Source organism: Bombus affinis, chromosome 14 (assembly GCF_024516045.1).
Source record: "Bombus affinis isolate iyBomAffi1 chromosome 14, iyBomAffi1.2, whole genome shotgun sequence".
NCBI lineage: Eukaryota > Metazoa > Arthropoda > Insecta > Hymenoptera > Apidae > Bombus > Bombus affinis.
The window spans coordinates 2,207,764-2,232,652 of NC_066357.1; the positions used below are offsets into that span (position 1 = coordinate 2,207,764).

The 24,889-nt window shown below is 30.2% G+C and overlaps 6 protein-coding genes across 10 annotated transcripts; 2 read left to right on the plus strand and 4 right to left on the minus strand.

Moving 5' to 3' along the window:
- Positions 1 to 255: 255 nt before the first annotated feature.
- LOC126924091 (F-box/LRR-repeat protein 7) lies at positions 256 to 2,618 on the minus strand. 2 transcript variants are annotated; one of them, XM_050738208.1, is made up of 4 exons: positions 2,505 to 2,618; positions 2,278 to 2,399; positions 1,472 to 1,944; positions 256 to 1,384 (listed from the first exon to the last, which is right to left on the minus strand). In XM_050738208.1, exons 3-4 carry the CDS (start codon positions 1,929 to 1,931, stop codon positions 615 to 617), a joined length of 1,230 nt encoding a protein of 409 aa, XP_050594165.1. In that variant the 5' UTR covers positions 1,932 to 1,944; positions 2,278 to 2,399; positions 2,505 to 2,618; the 3' UTR covers positions 256 to 614. The 2 variants fall into 2 exon arrangements, with proteins under 2 accessions (XP_050594165.1, XP_050594164.1); XM_050738207.1 differs by having other exon boundaries at positions 256 to 1,944.
- Positions 2,619 to 4,930: 2,312 nt separating this feature from the next.
- On the plus strand, positions 4,931 to 13,984 carry LOC126924076 (E3 ubiquitin-protein ligase COP1-like). Of its 2 annotated transcripts, XM_050738168.1 has the most exons (8): positions 4,931 to 5,074; positions 5,442 to 5,557; positions 10,461 to 10,624; positions 10,722 to 10,896; positions 10,975 to 11,299; positions 11,354 to 11,622; positions 11,704 to 11,882; positions 11,959 to 13,984. In XM_050738168.1, exons 1-8 carry the CDS (start codon positions 4,991 to 4,993, stop codon positions 12,183 to 12,185), a joined length of 1,539 nt encoding a protein of 512 aa, XP_050594125.1. In that variant the 5' UTR covers positions 4,931 to 4,990; the 3' UTR covers positions 12,186 to 13,984. The 2 variants fall into 2 exon arrangements, with proteins under 2 accessions (XP_050594125.1, XP_050594124.1); XM_050738167.1 differs by lacking the exons at positions 10,461 to 10,624; positions 10,722 to 10,896; positions 10,975 to 11,299; ... (1 more) ...; positions 11,704 to 11,882; positions 11,959 to 13,984 and adding an exon at positions 6,111 to 10,346 and having other exon boundaries at positions 5,053 to 5,074.
- LOC126924098 (mediator of RNA polymerase II transcription subunit 28-like) lies at positions 12,693 to 17,531 on the minus strand. Its single transcript, XM_050738219.1, has 4 exons — positions 17,122 to 17,531; positions 16,655 to 17,009; positions 16,414 to 16,592; positions 12,693 to 14,654 (listed from the first exon to the last, which is right to left on the minus strand). Exons 1-4 carry the CDS (start codon positions 17,179 to 17,181, stop codon positions 14,436 to 14,438), a joined length of 813 nt encoding a protein of 270 aa, XP_050594176.1. The 5' UTR covers positions 17,182 to 17,531; the 3' UTR covers positions 12,693 to 14,435.
- Positions 17,532 to 17,834: 303 nt separating this feature from the next.
- LOC126924487 (uncharacterized) lies at positions 17,835 to 20,038 on the minus strand. The gene is made up of 5 exons (XM_050739031.1): positions 19,846 to 20,038; positions 19,409 to 19,736; positions 18,815 to 19,214; positions 18,540 to 18,752; positions 17,835 to 18,480 (listed from the first exon to the last, which is right to left on the minus strand). The coding sequence occupies exons 2-5, from the start codon at positions 19,725 to 19,727 to the stop codon at positions 17,964 to 17,966; spliced, it is 1,449 nt and encodes a 482-aa protein (XP_050594988.1). The 5' UTR covers positions 19,728 to 19,736; positions 19,846 to 20,038; the 3' UTR covers positions 17,835 to 17,963.
- A 448-nt stretch (positions 20,039 to 20,486) lies between these two features.
- Positions 20,487 to 22,507, plus strand: LOC126924089 (TGF-beta-activated kinase 1 and MAP3K7-binding protein 1-like). 3 transcript variants are annotated; one of them, XM_050738202.1, is made up of 7 exons: positions 20,487 to 20,534; positions 20,605 to 20,684; positions 20,758 to 20,995; positions 21,089 to 21,221; positions 21,294 to 21,534; positions 21,612 to 21,868; positions 21,933 to 22,507. In XM_050738202.1, the coding sequence occupies exons 1-7, from the start codon at positions 20,503 to 20,505 to the stop codon at positions 22,380 to 22,382; spliced, it is 1,431 nt and encodes a 476-aa protein (XP_050594159.1). In that variant the 5' UTR covers positions 20,487 to 20,502; the 3' UTR covers positions 22,383 to 22,507. The 3 variants fall into 3 exon arrangements, with proteins under 3 accessions (XP_050594159.1, XP_050594160.1, XP_050594161.1); XM_050738203.1 differs by having other exon boundaries at positions 20,488 to 20,534; positions 20,764 to 20,995; XM_050738204.1 differs by having other exon boundaries at positions 20,500 to 20,534; positions 20,610 to 20,684.
- LOC126924090 (4-hydroxybutyrate coenzyme A transferase-like) lies at positions 22,475 to 24,781 on the minus strand. The gene is made up of 6 exons (XM_050738206.1): positions 24,448 to 24,781; positions 24,197 to 24,349; positions 23,878 to 24,117; positions 23,401 to 23,805; positions 23,048 to 23,314; positions 22,475 to 22,907 (listed from the first exon to the last, which is right to left on the minus strand). The coding sequence occupies exons 1-6, from the start codon at positions 24,614 to 24,616 to the stop codon at positions 22,717 to 22,719; spliced, it is 1,425 nt and encodes a 474-aa protein (XP_050594163.1). The 5' UTR covers positions 24,617 to 24,781; the 3' UTR covers positions 22,475 to 22,716.
- Positions 24,782 to 24,889: the final 108 nt, after the last annotated feature.

Genomic DNA, 24,889 nt, shown 5'->3' on the forward strand with positions numbered 1-24,889 from the left:
TTCGTTGATGGAGAGGTTTCAATTCGAATCCAACGTGTAAAATATATCATTTACAGTACCATAAGCATCTGAAATTTTCCTATTCATTTTTGCTTGTATCTCGTATTACATTACATGTTTTCCTCTAATATGTTGTTTTACCTACATATAAACTTACAATAGTATGTATAAATATGATGATTCAACCTTCCAAATTATATTATCTCAACATCCATTAAAAATTACTTTTGGTGAAAAAATTATGAAAGATCAGCATACTTTTTTCAATTTTGTAAAATTTATTTAAAAGGCTTTTATTTATAAAATAAATATACAAATTACATGGAACTTTGCTATTAATTTCCGTGTATTAAGTTATAAAATTAATAAATAGCAAAAAATGTGTTTTCGCATATTACAAACCGCGTAATATATATGCCTAATGCATACATATATATATATAATATATATCACACGTGTATATATCTGTGTGTGTATATATTTATTTATATATATATATATATATCTGGTCAGCCACTTTTTTTACAAATTAGTATCTAAATAAGTACTAAGATAAGTATGGTTAATAAATAGGTTGTAAATAAGATTAATAAAGAATGGTTTAGAAGACTCAATCAGCTTGAAAAACCAGGATTTGTGTGTTCTATGATGCATCTACGGCAATAACGTTTTACTGCTCGGTATCCAACCCATGTAACCCTCGGGCATTCGCCAATATTGAGCTGCCTCAATCCTCGTACGTAATACGCTAATGCTTCTAATCCAGCATCTGTGACACGCTCACAACCACATAAGGATAATTTTTTCAAATTTGGACATCCAGTAGAAAGGGCTTCAAGAGTTGCATCACCAATATCACATTTCCCTATATCAAGCGCTCTTAAACGCGGACATCCACGTGCCAAAGCTAACGTAGCACTATCACTAAGTGCTTCACAGCCACGGGCATTTAAATACCTCAATTTGTAACAGTGTCTAGCAACAACCAACAGACCAGCGTCTGACACGCGATCACATTTTCCCACTGAAAAGTAACGTAAAGATGGACCGAGACGTGCTGCCAATTCGCGTACTCCATAATCTGTGATTTTTACGCAATCAGAGACAGATAATTGACGCAAATTGCAACAATAGGAAGCAATTGCTATAAGACTGGCATCAGTTATACGCACACATCGTCGTAAATATAAACAAACAAGATGTGGCATGCGAGATAGTGTCAATACCAAGCCAGAATCTTCCATACCATGACAATCACTGAGATCTAATGATTGTAACTGTAATGTTGTTATTCGACTACACGCTCTTGTAACGCTGACACATCCTGTTAAGTCCAATTCCTTTAGATGTATGCAATTATCTAAGATAGCTGTCACATTTGTGTCTGTAACACGTCGGGAATGTCGTAAAACTAATGAAGTTAAACTTAAAAATGATAATTGGGCAAAAATCCCAGCTAAGCCAACAGCACCTTCGAGCATCAGACGACGGATATAAGTGTGGCATCCTCGTCTGGTTAAGGCATTCAAAGCAGCTGTTGCATTTTGAGGATAACGTATTTCTACTTCTTTCCAAAGAGATGGATGCCATGCTATTTCCCAAAGACGCCTGCAAGTTTGAGCAACAGAGCATAGATCTCTCGTACCAAGCCAACTAAATATCTTCAATAATAAAGTATCATCCAGTTGACACAAATCCACAACATAAATGCACTTCTGTTGTAATAAAATTTGTTGTCTAATTGGAACTGATATAACTGCTGATGAAGACGTAGAACGGCAAACATTGTTATCTAATGTATGATATCCTAGGTCAATTGCATCTGATGTTGGTCTGTATAAACCAACCTTTTGGGATGAATATGGAGTTTCTCTTTCAGAGCTGTCCTTTTCCCCAAAGGATGGAAGGAGAAGTGGACATGATCCATCCATTCCATGCTCTATTCTGAATTAAAAGAAATAACGTATCTTCAAACTGTATAGAGATCAAAGAAGTTAATTAAAATTATATTATAATTTCTTTGTTTTGTTATTTTAATATTATTCTCGAATCTATATTCTATATGTATTTTAATAATATTTACACTTCTAAATAAGACTTCAAAAAAAATACATCGGTAAAAAATGAAAATAAGTTTTAGAAATTAAAAAAAATAGCTTTATATATAGCGTTGGGACTTAAATTTCGCGGGTATATCGATAGCTAATTAATTAGCTTATTAAGTAAATTAAATATCATAATTTAGAGCTGAGCAAATTTTAAAAAATATTTACTTACTATTGTGCGACAAATAGAAAAATTAGCAACAAAACGTAACATTGCGGAACAATATCGATCTATTTGGCACTGCCTCCATTTTGATCTTATATTCCAATTCTTGAACCAGCTGGAGATCGTAGCTATTTCATATAATAAAATTACAACATATTAATATTTTTTGAAATATTAATTAATGCCTGAACTTTAAAATTACTTAATTACATACTCAGAATTACAAATCGTACCTAAAATGTTAATTTCAAAATATGCTTATTTATAAGGCCCCAATATTGTCGATAAATCCCCACTTTTTAAATAGACCTTCTTAGGGTGATTTTCATCAATCAATTTTATGATATTAAACATTTTTTTATACAGTGAAAATTCAATATAAATTTTTATTATTTGCAGTTTATAATAATTTGTACTTTCCTTTACATTTCTATACTTCACTTCTTTTAAATAAATCACGATATAAAATAAAGTAAGAATGTACAAAATATGTACCATTGTAAATGTGAAATTGTACCATTAAGTTAATTTCTTATAATTGTATATGAAATGTATATTACAATTTTTATAAAATATGTACATAATATAATTATAAAATTGTATTGAAAGAAAACATCACATAATCATCGCAGGTTTAATAGGTTTAATTTCGCAATTAAAGAATTTTGTAAATCCGCCTTGAACATTTATAATTCTATACACGATTATATACTGTGTGTACATCATACATGTCTTGTGCGACATGTGTACGACCATGCTTTAAATATAGCACGTACTATAAATTACATAATTTTATTGCACGTATAGGTTACTTTCAACAGTTGTTTGTTATAAAATTAAAATTAATTTAACTATAACTATTTTATCAAAATGGCTAATACTTCAGCTAATGTAGTTATGTCAAAGACCGTAAAGAACAAAAGTAACTTCGAAGATGAAGTCAAAAAAAGAAGTTTAGAAGATTAGCGAAAGATTAAAAAATTAGAAGGAGCAAGAAAAGTTACCAGCTGCTTTTCATTCAGACTGATTCATTATTTATAAAAATGTAATGTATAAGCAATGAACAACGTAGATACCATGTCTTATATAAATTAACGTATTTAATGAAACGCGAACAAAATTGTTGTATTATTTTTTACGATTTATAATTCATCATGTTCTGAATAATTTAATAAATAAATTTTTATTGCAGTTTTCAGTTAGATTTTTTTAGATTAAATATAGCCTCGTTTAACAAATGTATGAATGTATTACCATATTCAAAGCTACCATATATGTAATATATATGTACTGGGTATTAGATTCAAATTTGAATTCCTATGTGACAATAACCAGTTTTAAACATAAATGTATTTAAACTCTACTTATCAATCTTTGAAGGCATAATTTTGCATCATTTGTTACTACTAAAGCAAAAGCAGTAAACAAATATGAGAAAATATTTGGAATATGGAACTTATGTATAACAAATTATGAATACAAAAAAAGATTTCAATATATAGAAGTAAATTCTATCAATTAGTTTGATTTATTTAATTCTCTATTAAAATCATTACAAAAAACATTTTATTTATATTATTAATTCAAAATGTAAAAAGAATGTATTTGATATAACAAACTCTAAACTATTGGAAGTAGTAGAAAGTTTTTTAAAGAATAACATAAAAGTAATAAGAAATAGGGGAAACAATAAGCTTATAGCTTATAGCTTATAGAAATAGCGGAAATATCCGCTAAAAATGGAGTATTTATAGAAAAATAAATATAAAGTTGGAAGAAATAATTTTCCAAATCCACTGCATCATTTGAATTCATTTGAATGTATTTAAAATATTTATTTGTTTGTGGTCCTTGAAAATTTTTTCTATATGAAAAATGAGTAAAGATAATGTAATATATTTGCTTTAAATAATAGTGGTAATTGCAGACTTTATCTACTGAATGACAAGAAGTTGTTTGTCCTAATAGTTCAATAATGCTTATTACATCTTGTTTTCAATTATATACACACACACACACACACACACACACATATATATATATATAGTTAGTAATTTGTATTACACAATAAGTAGAAAGCTTATTTTGTAAATGCATGCGGGATTCAATAATTTAAATAAATGTATATACGGTCAATTTAAGCGACTTATATGCAAATGTTTAATAATATAACTTTAAAAATGCAAAAAATCGTATAATGCACATAATATGCAAAAATATATAAATATCCGAAATAAAATACTCATAATATCTAGTAAATGAAATAAATCCTCATTTTTTTTAGTTCGTAAAAATATGAACTTGAATAAAATTAAGGCTATATATCTGATAATTAAATTATACAAAATATCTAATTTAACATTAATTGTTCGATAGCTCAAAAAGAAGAAGAAAAAAAACATTTTGCTATGCAATAGAATTGCAGATTGTTTCTTGGAAACAGAAATCGCTTGACTATTTTATCTTTTAGCGGAGTAAACTTTTAGGTGAGATGACTAAACGGAAGTTGGTGTCGCCACACGAACATGCTACACGAGGCATTAGAGTCGCGAATCTATAACATAAGTGACCAAGATATCTATATAGATATCGTATCTTTCTAGCACAGTGTGTACACGTTCATGCGTACACATACATTCTCATATGTACACACAGATATATATATATCTATATAGTCATACGTATATATATCACACCTAAGTGCTCTCTTGAACAAATTATGGCATTGTCTCTTATCAGGGGTAAGGGTCTACAATACGGAAATTCGCAGTTACGTTTCTTATCTTGCATTTCGACCATGAAGGTAATTATAATGTTATTTATTCCTTAATCGAATAGTATTCGTTGCTATTATTTCATTAGATAAGTGGTATATGTCTATTTTACGAAGAAATTGCCGAAACGAGGAATTTTCAGTTTGGTATTCAACATCGTAGAAGGAGAAGTGGGAGAAATACTTGATTGAGATATACAAGTTATTAATAGTTTTATTGAAAAATGTATTATAAATTTTCTCCTTTCGCTTTCTTCTTTTCTTATCGAAAGAAAACTTTCCGAGAGGAGAACGAATGAATTTGTTTTGTGAGGCTATGATTCGATATATGTACTGTGTCGTATTCTAAGATTTCTATACTTCGATACTTAATTTCTGATATCTAAATTTCCAACAGAAAGGATTGGTGCTTGGTCTATACGAAGCAGAAGATGAAAACAACGTTTCATTGACTCCCACAGCGGCTAAATATGATGAACTAGTTAAAGGAAAACTGCAAAAACATATTTTGTTGTAAGTTGGAAATTTTATTAACGATCTGTAACATATTTTGTACCGTAATCAGATCTTTTTGTATCACATATTTATGTAAAAATCTGTGTTAATATTCTTTTTACTAAACATATTTTTTTTTCATATAATATGTGAAACCAGATCATAGATGTGTGTCCATAATTCAGGTATAAGTACCGTATACCTAAGATTGATCCGCTTTCCTTCAAATCAAGCAAGTACTTTTATCAATTCATGATAAATCAAATGTAAATAATAAATGACATTGATTTATGATAAGTGACCATGCAAAGTATAGTTTTACATATTATTATTTCTATAGTTTTGTTTTGCATATCATATGGATTAACATTAATGAATATTAAATCTTTTATTCATAGTTCCAGCCTGAAACAATTGTCATAATGCTGCCTGAGCTTTTATATATAATATTCAGAATTGCTTTTCCTTTGTTCTTTTGAAAAGTTTACATAAAGTATTTTCTTTTAACAAAATTGAATTTAAATGAAATTTATGTCTTATGAGCTCACTGGCATTATTTTCATTGTTTCAGGAGAGACTAGACTGAGAGACGATATTGTACGCATGATATGAAGCAAAACTCGCTGCACAGAAGGAGTTACCAGACACATATTTTGTTATATAAAAAATTTTAACAGTATATTATTTGTAAAGCAATTATTTCTATAGATCGGTTATTAATCAAGTAAAATCATCTATTGGAAGAGCTCATACAAAACTTTAAAAAGTATGAGATTTAAAAAAGCAGATTAAAATTACCAGATGTATCTGAAAATAATTAAATGTATTCTAAGAAATATTATTCAATTGAGGGAAAAAATGTCAGCTATCAATGATAGTAATTTGGGAAATGATATTCCTGGAAGCAGCGGAGGTGTAGGTGAATGTAGTGGTAGAATGAGTAAACAAAATCACTCAGCAAATGTTCTTCATAGAATTAGTGGTACACTTGAAGATAAAAATAATGATTATCTATGTCCTATTTGTCTTGAAGTAATTGATGAAGCTCATATCACACGTTGTGGTCATACATTTTGTTATCGTTGTATAATAAAATCTTTGGAAGCCAATGGCCGTTGTCCAAAGTGTAGCTATGCGTTAACTCAACAAGATATTTTTCCAAACTTTCTATTACATGAATTGATATCAAAATATAAAACTAGAATTAAGGGTCTTGCTGAATTAGGATCTTCTTATGCAGCTGATGGTAGACACAGAGTAGTAGGTACAGATTTACCTGTACCACCACATGATGGTTTAAGAGATATTATAGCTGCGGAAAGTGCTAATCTAACATTACCAGATGTAAATGTAATGCTAGAAGTACTAACACAAAGAAAACATTTACTGGAAGCAGAAACATGTACAGCACAAAATAAATTGCTACATGAATTTTTGAAGCATCTATTGCAGCAAAAAGAAGAACAAAAGAATCAGTTACAAAAAGAGATAGCATTGATTAAGAAGGATATGGAAGAAGTTGAGAATATTCTAAGAGATGTTCAAAATAAATGTCCTAAAGTAGAAGATTTGAAAAAATCCAGTGAGAATGATACTGCACAGGTATCAGCTATAAGAAAAGAAATGATTGGTCTTATAGATATAATTGATTCAAACATGGTAAAACCAAATGAAAAAGCAAGTGTTGTTGGAAGTGAAACCTTTATTAATCCTACAGGAAGTAAAAAACAAAATGATTATGCAGTAGGATCTACTTTAGCTGTACGTAGAAAGAGGATGCATGCTCATTTTGATGATTTTGTTCAATGCTATTTCGATTCTCGTGCTAAGGAACTACTCCTTGGGCATAAATCTCACAGTCAAAGTGATTCATGGCAAGGTACTAGTTCAGGACTTGATGTTTTTAGAGAAAACCTTGTTAAATTCTCTAGATATAAAGCATTACGTCCATTAGCGACTTTGAATTATTCGTCAGATATTTTTAATAATTCCACTATTGTTTCAAGCATTGAATTCGATAAAGATAATGAATTTTTTGCTATAGCTGGAGTTACAAAACGTATAAAAGTATTTGATTATAGTGCTGTAATAAGAGACACTGTAGATATACATTACCCCTGTGTTGAAATGGTATCTAGCTCCAAAATATCATGTGTTTCATGGAATTCCTTTCATAAAGGAATGCTAGCATCATCTGATTATGAAGGAATTGTAACAGTATGGGATGCTGCAACTTGTCAGAGAACTAAAACATTTCAAGAACATGAAAAGAGATGTTGGTCTGTTGATTTTAATGATGTAGATACTAAACTTATAGCATCAGGGTCAGATGATGCTAGAGTGAAGTTATGGTCTTTGAACAATGATCATTCCGTGGCTTCTTTAGAAGCAAAAGCTAATGTGTGTTGTGTAAAATTTAACCCACGTAGTTCATGTCACTTGGCATTTGGATCTGCAGACCATTGTGTCCATTATTATGATTTACGTAATATGAAGGAAGCACTCTGTATTTTTAAAGGCCACCGTAAAGCTGTTTCATATGTTAAATTCATTAACAAAGAAGAAATAGTATCTGCAAGCACGGATTCGCAATTAAAAATGTGGAATATCAATAATCCACATTGTCTACGTTCATTCGTCGGACATGTAAACGAGAAGAATTTTATAGGTCTCACTACCGACGGTGATTATGTAGCATGTGGGTCAGAAAATAATGCACTTTATGTGTACTACAAAGGACTTTCCAAACAATTGTTCTCATATAAATTTGATGCTGTTCGAAGTATATTAGAAATACAAGAAAGAAGAGAAGAAGATCTGAATGAATTTGTGTCTGCAGTTTGCTGGAAACAAATGTCCAATGTTGTGGTAGCTGCAAATTCTCAAGGGACTATTAAAATATTAGAATTAATTTAAAATTAGTTATGAGTTCTATGATCTTTAGCATATATATATATTTTGAAATTTATTCAATTAAGTGCTCAGACACAAATAACAACGAGAAGTGGAAATTTATTCTAAATGTTATAGTAATTTGTTGTAAGCAAAATTGAGAAAACTTCTACATATAGAAATTGTTAGAGACTGACTTATTTGAGAAAGTAATACTCTGAATATCAAACAGCACAAATACTTTTTTCTCATTATATTTTTATTAAACATATGGGTACTTGTATTACACTTATTTAATTGTTTTGCAGTTTAGATATATTTTAACAATAGACTGAATTTTAATATTAAATAGTTCATATAAATATATTAATGATATACGCGTGCATCTAATAATTTTTATTATAGAAAATGGCCTTCTAAAATGTTATACAATTTAGTTATGTTTTATATTTTCTTAAATTAATGTATTTGCACAGTAATTATTAGCACAATTCTAGTGCAATAAAACATTTTTATTAGGTGAATTTCATTACCATTATATTATTATTAACCGCATTTTTTCATTTTTTGTTTTTGGCCATAATTAATCTTATATAGTAATAATATTTGTTTATAATTAAGTCTTATAAGTTATCTAATATTTAATACAGATTTTGTTAGCTTGATAAATATGATTTATGAATGTTAAATAAAATATAAAATTTCATTATTCTAAACAATTTACGATGTGGAAAATATTTTTGTGACTTGTAATGATATGTAAAAAGGAAAAATATTTTAAATCGTTTATAATAATCGTCACATAAGAATGTAATCTTGATCACATGCAGTGTGATTCTTATAATAAATCTTGCCAAAGTAGCCTAATAGATTATTAAATTCAGAACAGTAGAAATGTATAAGTTGATATCACAAACAATGTTAATACTATCTGTTCAATTCAATTTAATGTGTGCCAAGAACATCACATCAGTAAAGAAGTAGTAAATGTGCTTGAATTGCATTAAGTTCCTACTATCAGTGTTACAATCACTGTTTTTATATATTAGTATCAGAGCTAAGGAAAGACAGAATTTATGATGAAAAGTAGTAGATTGTTAATATTTTTTAATTATAAAGGCATGTTCATTATTTTAGAAATAAATAAATTATACATAGTTACAATTAATAATTTCCGCAAAAAAATAATATCAATTATTTGATGTAATAATTCTATTGAAGAAAGAAGAAAAATTTATTTTCTATTAAATGCTATTTTACTTAGCTCTGAATAGTATGTTTTAAGTAAATCTATAACATGGCTTATATTTCTAAATATCAATGTGTCAATTTTTAATAGTTTCTTTACAATTTACATAATAATATTTAAGCAAACGATGTTACAAATATGAAACCCCATGGAAAATCTACATACTTAAATCTGTATATATACATAAATGAAGAATCAAATTTTGGTAATAAGAACATAGTGTTACACTGTACTGCATTAGATTCGAAGATAATTCTTTACTGTTGTAAATTCTTATTAATATCAAAATACATTTGAAATAATTGTCATGCCTACCATTAATGTATTATGAGTGCAAATCAATTGTCTACACTATAGATCAGAGAATATAGTTGTGAGTTAATACATAGTTATAATATCATGAAAAATAATTGTAATTTTAATTCAATTAATAATTAGAACGATTATTAGAGACATTAGAATAATTTTAAAGGACTATGTTCTAGGATATATACACATATATATACACATGTATATATATGTGTATATATATATATATATATATGTAAAGAATAGTATATTTTCAGATTGTATTTTAAAATTGCAGATGCTCTAGCATGTGCTAATAGATGTCCAAGATGCCTAGAATTATTGTAAGAAATAAATTCATGAACTTGTGTCTCAGTATGTTCTTCAAAAATTTTTTTAATTTCATATATACATTCCCCCTCTTGTCTTAATAATATATATTTTATTGGATAAATCATTTTAAATAATATTTCAATACTTGTACCACTTCAGAGCAGGTCCAAAAATTCCCAAAGGTCATGCTAGAATATTTTGGGGTTTGGATGAGAAGGATTACGTTGGAATTGCAGTTGTTGGTCTTGGAAAAAAGAATCTTGGCATTAATCAGCTTGAAGAAATACATGAGGGAAAAGAAAACATACGTATAGCTGCAGCAGGTAAATATTCTTTATATAAAAATCAATGTGTTTACATACAGCAATATGAACATCTTTTTCATTATACCTTAATAATAATGTTATAATGCTACATTAGCTGGATGTCGTGCATTGGATGCGGTTGAAATAAAAGACATACATCTAGAAACATTAGGAGATGCTGAGGCTGCAGCAGAAGGAGCTACATTATCAACATGGTTCTATCAAGGCTCAAAAAATAAGGAAAAACAAAAAATTCTTCCAAAAGTTTCGTTATATGGTCAAGAAGGAGAGTAAGTAATACATTCTTTCTTTTTCTTTTTGTATATTTATTTATATTATGGTAGTGTAAAGAAAATTATTTTTTCAAGGGAACAGTGGCGTATTGGAAGTATTAAAGCTCAAGCTCAAAATTGGGCACGCCATTTAGCAGATACACCAGCCAATTTAATGACACCTACAATATTTTCGGAAGAAGTACAGACAGTTCTCACTAAATTAGGAATTACTGTAAAAGTTCATAATAAAGAATGGGCAGAACAGAAAAAGATGGGTTCTTTCCTTAGCGTATCTCATGGTAGTTGTGAGCCACCGAAATTCGTTGAAATTTACTACAAAGGTGCTGATGATAATTCCCAACCAATTGCGTTCGTTGGAAAAGGTGTTACTTTCGATGCTGGCGGTATCAGTCTTAAGGTAAAGTAATTGTAAATTAATACATTTAGTGTAAATAACATTATATAACTTTAGCCTCCAGCTGATATGGACGAAATGCGTGCTGATATGACTGGTGCTGCATGTGTAGTAGCTGCTATTCGAGCTGCTGCTGAACTTAAATTAAAATTGAATCTTATTGGTTTGATACCACTTACTGAAAATTTGCCATCTGGAACTGCGACTAAACCAGGAGATGTTGTAGTTGCAATGAACGGGAAGAGTATTATCGTAGATAACACTGATGCGGAAGGCAGACTTATTCTTGCGGATGCACTTTGTTATGCTCAAGAATTTAATCCAAGGTAACTGTTGCATTAATTGGGAAATATATAACAACTGATACAGTAGTATAGATATTCTTATTAAATACTTTTCATATACAGTTTTATCTTGGATCTTGCAACACTAACTGGTGCGATGAGAATTGCTTTAGGAGGAGCAGCAACTGGAGTTTTCACAAACAATAGCTCACTGTTTGAAAAACTAAGAAATGCAGGCACTCTTACTGGTGATAGAGTATGGAGATTTCCACTTTGGCAGCATTTCACAGATGAAATGACAAGTAAGAAAATAATTCAATTAATCAATATTTTTAACTTTGAAGAGTAATATATTGAATAATATGGTACCAATTGCAGAAAAAGTTAAATCAGCTGATATAAGAAATGTTGCGAGAACGAAAGGTGGTGGTTCATGTACAGCCGCTGCTTTCCTACATGAATTCATCTCGAACAATACACCATGGATGCATTTAGATATTGCAGGAGTAATGGGTCCTGGACCTGATAAGTTACCATATGTACCAGCTGGAATGGCAGGTCGTCCGACCCGCACGCTGATCCAGTTTTTGCAGGCATTGTGTTAAAATTTACAACTATTTTAAGTTGTATGATGCAAGTTTATCTATTTTTATATATACGTATACATATATGTATACACGCATGTATATATATGTATATATAACTTTGTTCTATATATACATACACATATACACATTATTATATATATACATATATTTTATCCATGCTTACCTCCCGTTTGACATTCTGACATTTATACAAAATGACTAAAGTCGATACAACGAATTAAGTACATGCATCGGAATGTACAGAGTTATCCACTTATCTTGGAACCCGTGCTCGTGAGAATATATAAGAATGGTAACAGTGTAACATATACGTTTACTACTACAGTCAAATATTGCTCACAATCTACAAGCTGTTGCTAGAAGTACTTTAAATTTGACATTACAATAAAGACGGTTGCTGAGAAAGCAAGTGTCGCATTTTTGTCTGACGATTTCATGTCTCTACGCGCCCCCGAAAACTTCGAAGCAAGCAAGCGTATTCACTTCTGTCTCACATGTAATCAATTTTCTTTTTTTTTTTTTTTTTTTTTTTTGACAACTGATATCTCTAATTATGCTTACCTGAAATTTAACTGAAATGTAATTTTTTTACTTAAAATTGTATTCATCTGCCATCAATTTCATCTAACATAAACAACTTCCAATTCAGGCATTGCTGCGAGGGTTTAACTAATTTCTATTTTTTTTTAAATACTCAGTCTAAATATGAATTCCGTAGGGTGTTTTGTTGTATCTAAATCACTCACTTTATTCTTATATTCGACAGCAGAAAAATTAAATATTAGACAGCGATCGTTTCTCCTTATTGTGACGCCAAATTTGAAATCCTTCGGCGATTACCAAACTGCATTGTCTCTCGTCTAATTATACTTCTAGCAACAGTTCATAGGTGGCGAACGACATTTGATTGTATTAGTAAGTATATATATATATATAATGTTGCCATTCTCATATGTTCTCGCGAACGCGGGTTCCAACATAAGAGAATAACGTTCCATAAGAAAATCGAATCACATGCCATTTATAAAATTCGTAGTCATTGTATTTGTGTACAGAATTATATCTTTACAGTACAGCAATACCTAGTACAAATATGGTAAATCTTCTTTTGTACAGCTTGTTTTATTCACATTATATAAGGTGTGTTACATTTACTGAAACAATTAAAGACAGTGTCAGTGACTATCAATAAAGGAATAGGAAAGATTTAACAATATCAAAAAGGTCTGATTGTACGACGTCGTATAGAATAGAATACAATATACTAAATTTGTACAAAGTATAGCTTAATATAATAGAGATATATCTATGGGAGGTATATTAAATTTTGGGCAATTTATACTTTATTTGTGTTGCATTTAAAATACATAATTTTGATCAATATCGTGTAAACTATTACACGTAATTTGTAAGGGTGTTAATAACTATTTGAACTTAATATAATAAAATACAATATGACTTATTGTATGAAAAGTCGTACTTCTAATTTTATGTACATGTAAAATTTATGTTAACGCTTTGACCATTGCAATTTTCTTATGTACAGTTTCTGCTGCTCATCCCCCTTGAACAGTTTAAAAGGACATATGTACTGATTATTTTATTTCATAAATACACCATGTGTTCTTTATGTAATTTTCCAGTTATTATTACATAAAGAGAAAATATAAAATACCAAAGTAAAAAGTCAGCAATTTACAGAATGAACACAAAATATTTTTCCAGAAATAACTGAATGGTATTATATGTTCATTATTTATACTGATATACGATTTAATAAAACTGGCATTATTTAATTATCATTTTTTAATTAAAATCCTGTTTTTTAAATAATTAATTAAGATGCATTACGCATATTTTTTAATGTACATATTTATATAACCATATTATAAAATTGCGTACTAAACATTAACTTAACAAAACGCTCCGCCCTTTTACTAAAGATAGTATAAACCTATACGATCAAAAACAGTTTTCTGCGACCGCAATAATTTTAGTTATAGGAACGATATCTTACAATAACAAATTAATTTGTTGTAAATATATTCATGTACAAGATGGTGGAGGTTGCTGCTGTGGAGAGGGAAGGGGCGCTGCCGCAGCAGCTGCAACTGCGGCAGCAGCAGCATACGACGACGGGTCCGAAGTATCGAGTAGTGGTGGTGGCGGAGGTAAACTGCCTCCTCCGCCTCGTCCTCTTCCTCGGCCTTTTCCTCGACCCCGACCCCGGCCCCTCCCCCTTCCGCGTCAACTCCGCCTTTCGGGCATTCCTATATTGCTCGTTGTCTTTTCCAGGAAAGCGAGAGGACCCTGGAGAGCACTACTTCCTACACCTGCGACAGGAAATCCACCCCGTGTACCAGTCACACTTACTCCTCCTTGTGTCATGAACATTCCTTGTTGTCCAACTGAGACCCCAACTCCTTGAAGACCCGATGTCGGAGGTGCACCAGACCCTTGTTGTACCTGCAATTTTACGTCACATATATATTCTATCATTATATTTTTATCAATATACATTTGATATAAACAATTTTTTGAACATAAATTTTATTGTATCATAGAAAATGATGCTAAATAAAAACTAAGCATTTAGGAGGACCAAAGATAGCAGTGAAATGGTTAAAAGATGAAAATCTTAGAAATGCTGTACACAAATGAAACACACATGCAATATACTTGAATATGTAAGTCTATAGTGAAATTAAGAGTTCCGATCCTTACAAGCCAGTAGGATGTATTAGGAACAGTAATTAGGGAAATGAAAGAAAGCACAATGTTTTTTGCCATGAATAGAGATTTATTCTGCAAACATCTACTTGCATGTAAAAACATAAGTAAAATGGCATAATCTTTTTTCGCTTTTATGAATAGCTGCAATATTTTAATTCAATACTGTCTAAACATTATATTAAAAAAGTACATGTCAATTCATAAAATTTTTAAGAATAAATAAAATAAATTTTTTGACATGTAATTTTCATAATTTACTATAAATGAAGTTTTTATATGTCTTTCCTTAGTAGCTCTTACATTGATGCAAAATACATGCATACATGTTTACATGCAGAAGATATTCATTGTATTATAAACAAGGAAATTTATAAATATTGAAAAATATGTCAAATTTATAACAATTTTCAATATGTGACATAAATAATTATAGTATGTTAATTAAGAAAATATATAAACAGATGTGTACATATTTGTGGGGTATATAGTTTAATTTTGAATAATTATGAAATGATATACTTTTGAAATATCACTACCTGTTCCTAATATGTTTAAAGGTAGTAGGGATTATTAGGTGTGCTATTAATGTTAAGCAAAAGTAATATGCTTATTTTTCTTTTATTATTGCCATTATCAGATTTATTATATCAGTTTTTGGCTAAATATTTGTACACATTTTAATAGCAATTATTTTGGCACCATTTTACAACATATTTATGTAAGTGTATCTATTTAATACTTTCCTTTCTTATAAATGAAATTTATGTTTTTGTAATTTTATATCGCAGCTACTAAAAGCACTTCAAGTTTTTAGTTTTTACATATTACATTTCTGTCGATAGGAATTATATAAGGCACTGATTATATGCAACACTGGTACACGTTGCCTTTGTGCAATAGGACTGAATGGTTTTATGTCCTGAATAGCTGTTACTTCAAAAAAAAGAGCAAAAATAGTTTCTAAAATTCTGATAAGTATTTCAATCACAAAAAGATTACTTCATAATTTAATCTATTTATATACATTTTATCATTCACACACACATGCATACACACCGATACATACAATCATCCAACATTAATATTCATTCAGTTTTAAATTGTAACAAATAATATAGAAATCTAGTAATAATAAATATACCATTTTGAAATGAGAACATTACGGTGAGTATAAATAAGCTTGTGATATACGTGTATGTGTAACTGAAATACTTTGTATAAACAAATTCAATAATTTACAGTATTGATAATGTTTGAATTCTTTTTACAACTAAAGTGAGACAGATCTTAAAGACTGATGATTTAAGATGTAACTTCTAAATATAACTGCTACAGCAAAAGTAGCTTCTGTAAATATACAATTTTCGCTGCCGCACATTTTTTCTTTTTAAATTGCATGTGATATTTTAAAAAAAATTTTTCAACGTTAATTTTAGACAGCTGCCTGAATACAGGAGTTTCAGCTTTGCTCGTAACGGTATTACTTAAATACCTGTTGCTGATGAAGTTGTTGCTGTTGCATTTGATGTTGTTGTAGATGTTGCAACTGTTGTTGTTGCTGTTGGAGTTGCTGCTGATGCTGTAACATTTGCTGTTGTTGTTGCATCGTTGCATTTCCACCTCCATTGACACTTTGTTGGTTCTGTCCAGTTTGAGTACCATTCGGTAAACCTAAAGTGCGTTAAAATTATTTACTATATTATCATTTCTTAACATTTTTTTATGATTCTTACCATTAGGTGCTGGACCTTGAGCTGGAGACTTTGCCCAGCCTTGTAAATCTGCTAATAAATTCTGCCATACTGTAATTTTTTCATAATGCTTTTTTATGAGATCTTCTTTACGTGCTAATTCTACTCTAAGATCATTGATATCTTCTTTTATTACTAATTCTGGTTTCAATGCAGACAACAAAAATCGTTTCTGCAGAAAGAAAGCTTCCATCTGTCTTGCCAGATCTATAAATCTTAGCGTGACCTGTTCCACTTCACTACGTGCTTCTTCTTTATCCACAGTCAAACCACCTGACACTCCAATTCCATTGTTTCCTAACCCTTCGTCTTTCGTTATTAATATACTCAAACATTGCTGCAAAGTGTATTTTATGTTAAAACAAAACGAATGAAAGAAAAAGAAATCTGTCCTTTTGCCAAAATATCGTTTTAAAAAATTATATTAAAATATATTACTTATATCATACCTGAAATGCTTCCTCAAATTCGTCGATGAGATTACCGTTACCGTTAGTGGGTGTCGCCATTATACTCGAAGTACTTATATATAAATATAATTTATTGTCAATTATAATTAATTAATTTTTAGGGTACGTCCATTATAAATATTTGAAATATGTACAATTAAGAAGTCCATGATAGATATGCACATGTGTCAAGCAAATAAATATAATAATAGGACTCCATAATTAAGTAAAATTTCACGCACAACTGTTAATAAATATTACATTCGGCACAGAAAGTTCTTGATAATTTTTTCAATTTTAAATCGAAATATTGAGAATAACGAAACATGTTACTAAATTTGTCGATCACTCATCTTATGCACTTGTTTACCATGCATTTACATCTACCACGTTAGTCAAAGCAAGTTAAAGTAACATTTCAAGTACGCGATAATCGATATATCTCGATTTCGGTAATTCATCAGTAATTTCATTACATATTACATTTTTCACTTTTTTATAAGTATTTTATTGGTTATCAATGGTTAGCTATATTTATCAATAAATTTACAACATCGGTTTTGTATAAATTTAATTGAAAAATACAAGCAACAAAAACCTATTTTACGTATATATAAATAATATTACACAAACATAAATTTATGAATGACTCACTTTTTAATTAATAAAAAGTTTTATGTTTAACAGCTTTTGTTAAATATGAAATTTTGGTGATTACACATTGCATTATTAAAAAATAATTATCACTATTATTATTATTTACATGTGTGTAGTAGTTATACATTATATTAGATATCAATATTTTACAACAAATTGTTATAAAAAATTGTATATGATAAACTTTAGAAACGTATTAGGTCAGATTCTTCAAACTCTATTAAGTCTGGCATATCAGGTTCTGGAGGTCTTTTGTACCATGGGTCTTCCAATTCCCACAAGTCAGGATGTAAATGTTCTCTACCTGGTGGTGGCCCACATTGTGGGCAAGGTGGATAAGTTTGAACATCAAAGAATTTTTCTAATTGTTCTGGTTCAAAGGGTTCGTATTGATAAGGTCTTTGTTGTCTAGGAATAGGAGAAATTTGAGCTTTCATTCTAGATGGACGAGGCATAGCCATGCCACTTTCATCTTCTTCCCAAGAGATATCTCTCTCTTGGTAAATTTCTTCTTCAAAAGGAATATCTAAATCTAATTCATCTGACATATGTTCTGCTGCTGCTATTCTTTCAAATTCTTCTTCCATTCTTTTAGCTGCTTCTCTTGCTTCCATGTCAGCCTTAAATTTTTGCATATATTCACGTGCAGCAATAATATCTGGGTGATCGATAGTATATTCAACGTCCTCTAACTCAGGGACTCTATACAAATACCATTATTAGGTGTAATAGTTATAAGAATGCTCTATTTGAAATATTACCGTATAATCTTTTTTTGTGGAGTGGGTTGATGTACAGGGGATATACGAGCAGAATCAAGTACAGTGGTGGGACGACTTTCATCTTCAAGATGAAGAGCATTCCCACCAACATTTGCAACTGCAATAACAAAATCTCTTCTAGCTTGTTGTAATTCTGTTAGTCTATTTTGTACCGCTGCAGATTCAGCAGCATCTTGCTCATCAAGAGTTTCACTATCAATGATGAAATATGTCATGTTATCATTACCAAAAGGAAAAGAAGTTTATGAAATCACCTGATCACTTGAATCGAACGATTAGCCACTTGTGATACTATTTTTGATTCAGGATCCACAGGTGGTTGTGATATATTAACAATGGTAGTACGATCTTCGCTCACTATTCCAGGAGGTATCACAATATTACTAATTATTCCTTCACCAATTGGGTCAGCCTGAATTATATCAGCATTCATCATTTTAGCTAATTCAGTAGTTTTTCTAGGTAGAGCTTTTGCAGGTAATCTTGGTGTTTTTGGAGTTTTTATGGGAGAAGGTAAACGACTGGCTACAGTTTCAAATTCTCTTCTAGATGGAGAGACTCCTCTTCGAGGAGTTGTAGCTGGTGTTATACGTGGAGTCTTTCTACCTGGTGTTCTTTCCCTGCCCATCCTAATTTGAAGTAATTTTATACATAGTAATTTTATACATTAAATATATGGTAATGGAAATTGTAGAATTAGTTAATTTATTTTTTGTTACATTATTTAATATTTTATGAAATATTTTATGAAATAAATATATGAGAAACATAATTCAAATTAAAGAGAGAGAAACTTGTTATCCATGTGATAAATATCATGTTGTTTGTTACAATCAACTTTAACTATCATCGCGACCTGGCATCACCTCCTATTGGTGCAGGTGTCCTTTTAGGTGTTCGAAATGATGTAACTGATTCTTGCTTACGTTCATATTCTTCTTTAAATTTCTCAGCATGTTTTACTCTAGCTAGCATTGCTTTAGTCATTCCTGGTTTACTGAAGTCTACTTTTTTTGGCTCAGGTCTAACCATCCGCCTGCGTACTTTGAATGGGTCTCTTTGGTGTCTGGATGCTGCATCTTCCCTTAATTCGATATCTCTTACAAGTGATGCAGTTTTGGCCTGACGAAGTTGTTCAGTTTTTGTTAACTGAGGCCGTCGACTCATTTTCTCCTTCTTAAATTAAAAGTAAAAAATATTAATATTAATATCACATTCGTTGTACTTTTTGTACAACGAAAAACACAGAAACATATTTCCGTTAGAATACTCTATGTGCAATAACCTGTTAAATAATTTATTTCCCTCTGTTAATAAATATTACTTTGGTTGATATTTTAAAAAGAGGCTTTTTACATCTTCATACTATCAAGTGTTTCATAAGACTAGTAATCGTGATTCATTACGATGCGATTAAAAATTGTCACATATTCAATGTCGATTAATTTAATTGTTTATTAATTACTAAAATTTTTACTATTAATTGGTCGGGACGTCATATAATTTGGCAGGTAGGATAAAAGTTCGTAATAAGAGTTGCTTTTGTTTTTTATGGTATATACCTGTTGTCTAAAAAAACTAAAACTTTTACAAAATACAAAAAAAATACATATTCGTCTGTGATAATACATAGGAAATAAAAGATAAACTTATCGGAATATGAAGGAAAAGAAAAGATTGAAATAATTCATTTCGTAAGGCAATACTAAATTTTTTATATGCACATATACATATATTTTTATTTAATAACTTGTACATTATATAAATATGTCGTTATATTATACGCATATATATATAGATAACCATGGATTAACTAATATAGATAATAAAAGCTTTAAATAAAATATAGTAATTGAAGAATAATAGAAGTATTGCCTTTTGAAATATTTGATTTAAATTAATTTAGTCGATTGTTGTGGATTTTTCGATATATTTAGTCGATATGAATCGATATGCAATCGATATGTTAGAAACGTAAGTCCACATGTATATCAATTGAAATTTTTGTTGAAGTTACTTCATCTTCTTTAACAATGCCAACTAGGGCAGAACGCCCTAATTTGATACCTTTTCAGGATACTCAGTATAGTTGGACGGATGATTTGCCAGTATGTAAACAATCTGGTGCGTAAAAGTTTAATAACATAACCTAGAAACGGTCTTGTTTAATGTTTATACCTTTCAAATATTTTATTAGGTGTAGGATTTTCTACAAATATAATTTATCGTGAGGATGGGTATAGACAGGAGGAACATCCATTTGAAGATCGTAGCTTTCACTGTCGCTATGATGATTCAACGTTCCTTTATGGAGTATTTGATGGGCATGAAGGCACAAAAGTTGCAAATTTTGCTATGCAGCGAATGGCTGCAGAGATTTTACTTGGACAATTAAATGGTAAATCAACAGATGAAGAAGTTAAAGAAGTTCTTAGGTAATAAAGTAAAGTATAGCTGTAATGAAGATTGTAAATTATGGCTATTACATTTTTGTAAGAAAAGTAAAGTTGTGGAATATATTAATATAGACAGGCGTTTATAGCTGTGGAAAGAGGATATTTAGATTCTATCGGAGACCTTTTGGCTGAACGGACCAGTTTGCAATTTGATATACCCGATGGGTTGAACTCCTATGAAACTTATCAAAAGTTTCCACATTTGGTTGGTTAAGTATATTATATTATATGAATTTTGAAAATATCAAATATTGTTTACATTTTAAGATTTTATTAGGTTGATAAGTTAAATGCTTTAAATTGTGAGCTATCAGCAGGAACTAGTGCAGTTGTAGCTCTTATATATCGTGGAAAGTTATATGTTGCTAATGTTGGCGACAGTAGAGCTTTATTATGCAAAACAGATGCTAATCAAGTGTTAAGAGTTGTACAACTAAGTGTAGATCATGACTTAAGGAATGAAGATGAATTGTTAAGATTGTCTCATTTAGAATTGGATATTGATTCTATAAGGCAAGGTAATTTTTAAAAACCATATTTAATTTCAATGTAATTCTTCAATTTTTGGGATATTTAATAATAATTTATGTTAAAGGATCTCGTATTGGAAATCAGGAAACTACACGTTGTCTTGGGAACTATCTTGTCAAAGGGGGGTACAGAGAATTTGAAGAATTAGCATCTGCCACAGCAGAACCTGTCATTGCAGAACCAGAAATTCATGGTGGCATAGAACTTGATGACTCCTGTAAATTTTTATTGCTTATGTCTCGTGGTCTATATAAATCATTAGAGGAAGTAACTGGAGTTGATCAAGTTAATATAAAATTAATCAATTTTGCAGTTCAAGAGGTGTGAAATAATTATTGATCATACATACAGTAATATATTCTTATTCTCACAAAATAAATTTCAGTTTCAGGCACAATCCACTTTAACAGGAGTTGCTCAAGCTGTTGTAGATAAAGTTGTAAGAATTCATCATGACATTAATATGAGTAATTTACAAAGTACAGTAACAACTGGTAAACGAGATGATATAACTCTTCTCGTACGAAATTTTAATTTCCCGCTTCCTCATGCATTGAAAAGTCCAACTAATCAATCAGTCAGATTTAACCCAATTGTAGAATCTGCTCAGATTACAACAATGTTAGAGAACGAGTATTCAAGTACAAGCGTTACAGAAGAAAATTCCGATTTTTCAACAACTGAAACTTCATCAACATCAGATATGTATCCTTCTGGTGCAAAATCGACAAACAAAAACTCTAGAATTAAGCCTTATGTTAATTTTTCTGAATACTATGAAAATGTTGAAAAGAGACGGCGAGAAGGAACATTACCAGAAGGTATCAATTTTTGAGAAATATTAAGTGTGCGCTATATTTATAAATTAAAAAATAACATTTGTATGTATATATATACGTAAATATTACTTTGTCTTTTAAATAAGAATTAGAAATAAATAAATTATTTATTCAAATTGTATGTGTATAACGAGTGATTCGTAAAAACAAATTTCATGATAATAATTATAAGTCTTTGTTGCTCATTTCATTTTTTTTTTTTCTATGCAAAAAGAACATTCACGTAAAAATTTTGTAACACAAACATTAAGGTAAAAAACCTTTTCTATGTGCAATGAGCATTAAATGGTGTTACAAAATTTTATAAGCTATATAATTTTTACATATAAATTATAAATATTTCGTTGGATTAGATTTAAGTCTTTCAAATGCAGCTTTTTCGAGACATTCTCTATGATCAGGATGAGCAATTTGAATCAATGCATTTGCTCTTTGACGTAACGTTTTACCAAAAAGATTTGCTATACCATGCTCAGTAACTATGTAGTGTGCATGTGCTCTCGTTACCACGATACCACCTCCTATGAAACAGATTTCGATCGTATTTACATGATGACGATATGACTGTTTTGTATTTACAAACTATTATATTAAACATTCATTTTAATCTAAATAAATGATTGTTTTTCATAAACGGTTGATATAAAATTCGTTTTCATACCAAGTTTGATTACTGGCTGAATTTTACTTTCTCCTTTACTTGTTACTGAAGGGAACGCAATTATAGCTTTTCCTCGACCATCCTGGCCCAATGCCGCACCTCGAGTAAAATCAAGTTGGCCACCAAATCCAGAGTACATTTTACAACCTAAACTATCTGAACATATTTGACCAGTAATATCCATTTCTATACAAGAATTAATAGTTGTCATTTTAGGTTGTTGTAATATTACTCGAGGATCGTTTACGTAATTAATTGCAAGCATTTCTACATAAACGCATAAATATTTTGTTATTTGCAGAATTAAGAAATTTGTATATATTAATAATTTAAAAAATGACGAATGTACACACCTACAAATGGATTGTTATGTAAGAAGTCATATACTCTTTTCGTACCAATTGCCAGAGAACTGACCGTACGTCCTCTATGCTTTATTTTCATTTTGTTTGAAATATTCCCTCGTTCTGCTAAATCTACCATTGTATCACCAAGTATTTCTGTATGGACTCCCAAGTCTTTATGATTACCAAGAGAACAGAGAACAGCATCAGGTATGTTACCAATCCCAAGTTGTAAGGTTGCTCCATCATCTATTAGCCTTTGTGCAATTATCTTGCCAATTTCTTGCTCAATCTCATTTGGTGGAGTACTAGCTACGCATGGTAAAGGACAGTCATATTTGACAGCCCAATCAATATGACTAGAATGAATAGCAGTATCCCCAAATGATCTTGGCATATGTTCATTAACTTGAGCTGAATGAAGAAAAAAGAAATTTTTATTGTCATTCAAATGTAGCAGTTATCTATTGCCAAATGCTTACTAACCAATAATAACTTTGGCTGAACTAATCGCAGCACGCGTACAATCCACGCTTACACCTAAAGAACAAAAACCACGAGCATCTGGGACACTGACTTGAATTAATGCAACATCTGGAATAATTCTCTTCTCGTAAAAAAGTTTTGGTACTTCGTGAAGAAATATTGGAATATAATCTGCTCTGCCTTCATTAACAGCCTCTCTAAGATTAGCACTGATGTAAAAGCTTACAGATCTAAAATGTTCTGAAAGATAATTATATTTTTATGAACATAATAGAGTGTAGCGATTATGTCTAATATTTTAAGTTATAAAATACTGTACTCTCAAATTCAGGACTTCCAAATGGTGCATCACCCTCAAGACCCATATGTATTAATCGTACTCCACGTAAATTATTACAAACACCATGTTCAGTCATAGCACGTATTAATTCATTAGGTGTTGCTGCACCTCCTTGTATAAAAACAAGATGCTCTGAAATAACATAAATTTAATATATGTCTAGTCATAAAATAATATTTATATGAACCTGTTTAAGTATGGAAGAAAGATAATCATACAATATTAAATACCTGAATTGATAATTTTCACTGCATCTTCTACGCAAACCCATCGTGGACATCGTTTTAAAGGTTGTAAGGGTTCTCGTATATGCCTCACACCGCACATATTAAAGGGTTTTGTCGGTAAAATTTTGCTAAATGTTGACTCCAAATTTCGACGAAAATTAAGTCCAAACATTTTGATAAAAGAAAATATATGAGACGTCAAAAAATATATAAACGATTAAAATTTGCTAAAGCTTGTTGATGCAGTAGAGTATATATGGCAATTACGTCGAAATTTGGATGACACATAATCTAAAGAATTTCTTTAATCTTAAATGTCAGTTTACGTCAAATCACATTAGATCCGTTACCATCTCCACGATTAGTATTTGAATGTCGGATTTATCGGTATTCGATTTTTCAATTTTCTCGATATACATTCAAACAAACATTTTCGTTTTATGCT